The sequence below is a fragment of the Sapajus apella genome, unplaced genomic scaffold (genome assembly GCF_009761245.1).
Source record: "Sapajus apella isolate SASKATOON/1434 unplaced genomic scaffold, GSC_monkey_1.0 scaffold130, whole genome shotgun sequence".
In the NCBI taxonomy this organism is placed as follows: domain Eukaryota; kingdom Metazoa; phylum Chordata; class Mammalia; order Primates; family Cebidae; genus Sapajus; species Sapajus apella.
Genome location: NW_022437070.1, coordinates 3,860,597 through 3,866,833, shown reverse-complemented (window position 1 = coordinate 3,866,833; position 6,237 = coordinate 3,860,597). Strand labels below are relative to the sequence as shown.

At 51.2% G+C, this 6,237-nt stretch overlaps 1 protein-coding gene across 4 annotated transcripts in view; it reads right to left on the bottom strand.

Annotated features, from left to right (window-relative positions):
- The window catches only part of PLAUR (plasminogen activator, urokinase receptor), a 20,660-nt gene extending 17,366 nt beyond the window's left edge, over positions 1–3,294 (bottom strand). For 2 of the 4 annotated variants that reach the window (XM_032262801.1, XM_032262804.1), the window contains exons 1-2: positions 3,013–3,294; positions 670–780 (exon numbers count right to left, since the gene is read on the bottom strand). In XM_032262801.1, the coding sequence (XP_032118692.1) occupies positions 670–780; positions 3,013–3,070 (169 nt within the window). In that variant the 5' untranslated portion in view covers positions 3,071–3,294. The other 2 variants (XM_032262803.1, XM_032262802.1) reach the window with 2 other exon arrangements.
- Between the last annotated feature and the right edge of the window lie 2,943 nt (positions 3,295–6,237).

The following is a 6,237-nucleotide window of genomic DNA, read 5'->3' as shown; positions in this document are numbered from 1 at the left end:
TTTTTTTCCTTTTTTTTTTTTTTTTTTTTTCCCGTTTTCTTGAGATGGAGTCTCATTCTGTCACCCAGGCTGGAGTGCAATGGCTTGATCTCAGCTCACTGCAACCTCCGCCTCCCGGGTTCAAGCGATTCTCCTGCCTCAGCCTCCCAAGTAGCTGGGATTACAGGCATGCGCCATCATGCCCAGCTAATTTTTGTATTTTTAGTAGAGACGGGGTTTCACCATGTTGGTCAGGCTGGTCCGATCTCCTGAACCTCAGGTGATCCACCCCTCTCAGCCTCCCAAAGTGCTGGGATTACAGGCGTGAGCCACCGTGTGTCCCTGGGTATATGTGGCCAAGGTTCTTTGGCATTTCTGCATGAAGAGGAGTTGAGCTGTAACGTACGCTAATCTTCATCTGGACTAGATATTGCCGAATCGCTCTAGGTGGCTGATGTGCCAGTTTACTCCCCACCACAGACAAGGTCTGCAATTCCACATCCTTACTAGCCACAGTATTGTCAGATTTTTAAATGCTTGCCAAGCTGGTGGGTGTGGAATGGGGTCTGTATGTTTTTGTTTTGTTTTTTTAGTTTGCATTTTCCAGTTACTGGTGAGGAAGGATTCTCAATCACTAGCGGCTCCCTGCTGCGCTGGAGAGGGGTGGGTGGGTGGGTGTGTTTAGCTTACCTTCCCAGTGGCGCACGCTCGTGGTCCTGCAGAGGCTCTGTCCCAGGGCGCACTCCTCCACTCGGCAATTTCCGTGGCCGTTACACTGCATGCACCGCAGGCCCCAGGAGGCTGGGGAAAGGAAGGAGAGGGTAATTACGCTTAGCTCCAAAACGCCCCGCTCGCACTTGCATGTCCCAATACCAACACCAACTCTCCAGGCTCCGTCCATTCAGATTTGTGCTCCGCGTTCTGCTGGGTTCCAGCCGGCGGTCCTTCCAGTCTGTCCTTGGTGCACGTTCTAACTCCACCCCCCTAACTCAACATTCTATACGTGCCCACAAGTTCTTCCCCAAAGTCCTTTCCTGGCCCTCTTTTCCTTTAATTCCGTCCTCGTGAGGCGTATATCCTGACTGTCCTATCCCCGCCCTCTCTATCAGGAAGTTCTATTCCTGCTCCCATTAGGTCCTTCTCACTGCGCGGGCCCTCGGTCGATTATGCCTCTCTAGCTCTGCTGGGCATTCTAGCCTCGCCCTACCCCCGTCGATCTTTATGTTATATCCGCCATTCCCAGTGTCCTAATAGAACTATCCCTCCACTCACTCCGCCTGGTTCTGCCCGGCTCCAGAGCCTCTCCCCGCCCACTAGTTTATTCCCAAATTCTAGCCCCGGCCGTCAGCCCTCCGAGATTCGATTCCCAAATGCTGTAGTTTCCCGAAGTTCTGTCTCCGCCCTCCAGCTCCCCAACGAGGTTTTGCCCCGCCCCAGGCTCCTTCTCGAGGCTTTAGTCCCGCCCTCTAGCTCCTCCTTGAGGTTCTAATTCGCTCTTTAGCTCTCCCCGAGGCCCTCCCCGCCCCTAGTTCCTCCCTGAGGTCATAACTCCGCCCCAGTCCCGCCTTGACATTTCAGCCCCGCCCTACAGCTCCGCCCCGAGGTCATAACCCCGCCCCTTGGCCGCTTGAGCTCTTAGCCCCGCCCCGTAGCCCCGCCCCAAGCGTATAACCCCGCCCCTACCTCCTCCACGAGGTTCCAGCTCCGTCCTCTACCTCCTCCCCAAGGCTATAACCCTGCCCCTCTAGATTCTAGTCCCGCCTTCTAGCCACGCCCGGAGGTTATAACTCCGCCCTCTAGTTCCTCCTTGACATTATAACCCCGCCCTCTGGCTCCGTCCAGAGATTCCAGCCCCGCCCTCTGGCTCCTCCCCGACACTCTCTCCCCGCCCCAGGCTCCGCCCCGAGGTTGTAGCCCAGTCCCTGGGCCCACTTCCCGACCCCCCTGGCCTTCTTGGACATCCTCTCCAAGCTGCGCGTTCGGAGTCACAGTTACTAACTCCCGGCTTCCCGCGGTCTCGAGCGCTTTCCTACTTATTCATCGCTGCCCCAACACCCGGTGGCCACCTGCCCTGACTTCCTTTTCGAATTCCTCTCGTCTCTCGATCCAGTGCCTGCCCACATATTTTCTCATTTTCTGGGGGAAGGAGGTGAGAATGGCCTCAGCGAGAGAGAAAGGTCCTGAGGGGCAATCCCGGGTCTCCAATCCTGGCTCTGCAATGCTCAGCCAGCCTCCTTTTAGCCCTTTTGTAAAAGGGGCCCCTGTCCCCCTGTTTCTCAGAGGGAGAACTAGCCAGCGTGGAGAGCGCTGGGGGTGGTGGTGGTAGGGGGCTGCGGGTTCAGAGTCCGCGTATTCAAGCACTGGCTGTGTGATTTTAGGCCAGTTACCTAACCTCTCTGTGCCCTAGTTTCCTCGAAAACGAAATTAATAGTCTTGTTCCGACGCGGTGGCTCAAGCCTCTAATGCCAGAACTTTGAGAGGCCGAGGCGGGTGGATCACTCTAGGTCAGGAGTTCAAGACCAGCCTAGCCAACATGGGGAAAACCCGTCTCTACTAAATACAAAAATTAGCCGGGCCTGGTGGCGTGCGCCTGTAATCTCAGCTACTCGGGAGGCTGAGGCTGGAGAATCGCTTGAACCCGGGAGGCAGAGGTTACAGTGAGCCGAAATTGCGCCATTGTACTCCAGCCTGGGCAACAAAACTCCGTCTCAAATAATAATAATAACAATAATAATCCTATTGCCTAGTTTGAAATTGCAAGGAAGAAGCTTAGAAGAGCTCCATGAAAAAAAAAGAGCACTCATTTTTACATAAATTATGTAAATGCCTTTGCTCCACTAATATTTCCTGAGCACCTACCTAGTGTCAGGTACTGCCCCGAGAGGCGTTGCACAAAGCAGAATTACTATTATTTGATTAGGGAGGGTGCCGAGGACCGAACCCCATTCCTCCAGCTCAGCCTCTGACAACCCCCAACCGCCACCACCAATCAGACCCTGTTCCAGGCGCAAGCGTTCGGGACCCAGCGCCTACCTGGGACGCCGGTGTGGAGCAGCAGCAGCAGCAGTGGCAGCAGCAGCGGGTGACCCATGTTACAAGGGCAGCTCCCGTGAGCGGGATCCCTGCACTTCTCTCCTTCCGGCCTCACGAAGTAGGCAGTTTTGTGGCCCCAGGGGCTCCTCCCAGACGTTTTGCGAAAGAGCGAGTCAGCCCCAGATGCGTGGGCACCTCCCCCTCCTCCCGCAAGAACCTCCTCCGCCCCAGACTTCCCTTCCCAGGGCGCGGCCAGCTGGTGGTGAAGGGGGGCTGGCTCTGCCCTGACTCATGGAGCTGTGGTTGCAGCTCTGTCCCCAAACTGCCTGGGTCCAAATCGCAGTTCTCTCTCTTCCTAATATGGGGGCCTAGGGCCATTGCTCTCCAATGCTGTAAAATGAGGATAAAAACGTTGAAGGTAAATTTGAATGTGGCTAATTATTAGCTAACAGGATTTTTGTTAGTTTTGTCAGGAGGGATACTGATATTTTGATTATGTGAGAAAATGTCCTTATCTAGAGATGCATGCTGAAATATTTGAGGGTAAAGACATACTTTACCTTAAAACACTTCAGCCAGAAAAGTAGATATCGCTGTAATGACAATAGGCGGGACTTTTTTTTTTTTTTTTTCAGATGCTCACTAGAGTATTTAGGGGTGGCCAGGCGCGGTGGCCCGTGCCTGTAGTCCCAGCTATTCAGGAGGCTGAGGTGGGAGGATCACTTGCGCCCAGGAGTTCTGGGCTGTAGTGCGCTATGCTGATCGGGTGTCCACACTAAGTTCAGCATCAATATGGTGACCTCCCGGGAGCGGGGGACACCAGGTTGCCTAAGGAGGGGTGAACCGGCCCATGTCGGAAACGGAGCAGGTCAAAACTCCCGTGGTGATCAGTAGTGGGATCGCATCTGTGAATAGCCACTGCACTGCAGCCTGGGCAACATAGCGAGACACCCGTCTCTTAAAACAACAACAAAAAAGAGTATTTAGGGGTGAACGTTATTTGATGTCTGCATTTTTGTTGTTGTTTTGTGTTGTTTTCTTTTTCTTTTGTTTTCATTTTGATGTCTGTATTTATTTTAAAATACTTTAGAAGAGGTCAGAGGTAATGGTTCGTGCCTGTAACACCAATGCTTTGGGAGGCCGAGGCAGGAGGATCACCTGGGGCTCGGAGTTCAAAACCAGCTTGGGAAACAAAAAGAGACCTCGTCTCTCCAAAAAAGTTTAAAAATAAAATAAAATTAGCTGGGTGCAGTGGCCCATACCTCTAGTCCCAGGTAGTTGGGAGGATGAGGTGGGAGGATCACTTGAGCCTGGGGACTGGAAGCTGCAGTGAGCTATGATTGCACCACCACGGCACTCCAACCTAAACAACAAAGCAAGACTCTGTCTCAGAAAAATAATAAATAAATAAGCAAACACTTCAGAAGAAAATACAGGTAAAATAGCCAAATGATTGTATCAATTATATTAAGGTAATGGGTATATAGGGGCATATTATGCCATTCTGTCTCCTTTTCTGTGGGTTTGAAAGGGCTTATAATAAGTTTTCTTTTCCTTTCTTTTTTCCAGACAAACTCTCACTCTGTCACCCAGGCTGGAGTGCAATGGTACGATCTCGGCTCACTGCAATCTCTGCCTCCTGAGTTCATGCAATTGCAATTCTCCTGCCTCAGCCTCCTGAATAGCTGGGATTACAGGCACCTGCCACCATGCCTGGCTAATTTTTGTATATTTAGTGGAGATGGAATTTCATCATGTTGGCCAGGCTGGTCTCGAACTCCTGACCTCAGGTGATCCACCTGCCTTGGCCTCCCAAACTGTTGGGATTACAGGCGTGAGCCACTGCACCTGGCCAAGTTTATTTTATTTTATTTTTTTAAGTAAAACAAAATAGAAAAGATAAAATAGTCTCCTCATCTTAGGATGCATCTAACTAAAAAGAGCAATTTAATGCAGGTGCAATGCCTAGAATAGCTGCTGGCCGAAATGGAGGGCTCAACACATTCCTTCAACATTTACCAAGCACCTACTTTGCACTGGGCACTGGTCCAGGAGCTGGGGGCACAGCAGGAAGCAAAGCAAAGTTCCTGCCCTTTGTGGTGTTGACAGTGGGGAGCAAATATGTGTTATCTAATCTTTCACTGTCTGGAAGCGATAAGCAAACTGGAGAAAACAAAGGAGGCTGAAGGAAGTACCTGGGTGCAAGTGAGGTGTGAACTGTGGTAGGTGGGTGATCCAGAGGGCTTCCTCGTGCAGGTGGCGGTCAAGCAGAAACTGAATACAGTGAGGGAGGAAGTTGTGCAGATGTGCAGGGAACCTTTCCAGGGAACAGGAACAGCCAGTGCAAAGGCCTTTCGGTAGAAGCCTGATGAGATTCTAGGAACAGCAGAGAGGTCAGTGTGGCTGGAACAGAGTAGGAGAGGGATAAGTCATAGCGGATGAGTAGGTGGCAGCTACCTCCACTGCTATAATAATGATTATACTACGTGGCTTTATTTTGTTGTTGTTGTTGTTGCTGGTTTTTGTTTTTTGAGACGGAGTCTCACTTCGTCTCCCAGGCTGGAATGCAATGGCGTGGTCTCGGCTCACTACAACTTCCATCTCCTGGGTACAAGCGATTTTCATGCCTTAGCTTCCCGAGTAGTTGGGATTACAGGCATGCGCAGCTATTATTATTATTATTATTTTTTTTTTGAGATGGAGTTTCACTCTTGTTACCCAGGGTGGAGTGCAATGGCCTGATCTTGGCTCACTGCAACCTCTGCCTCCTGGGTTCAAGTGATTCTCCTGCCTCAGCCTCCCAAGTAGCCGAGATTACAGGCATGTGCCGCCATACCCGGCTAATCTTTCACACTTTTAGTAGAGATGGGGTTTTACCATGTTGGCCAGACCTGTCTCAAACTCCTGACCTCAGGTGATCCACCCGCCTTGGCCTCCCAAAGTGTTGGGATTACAGGCATTAGCCACTGTGACCGGCCCTAATTTTTGTATTCTTAGTAGAGGTGGGGTTTCGCCGTGTCAGCCAGGCTGGTCTCAAACTCCTGACTTCAGGTGATCCATCTGCCTTGGCCTCCCAAATTGCTGAAATTACAGGTGTGAGCCACCGCTTCCAGCCTGTACTATGTGATTCTTACTAATTCATTGAAGCTGTAAGCTAATAATTTTAAGATAAGTTTAGAAAAAAAAAAAATCTCCCAATGCTGAGCACAGTAGCTCACACCTGTA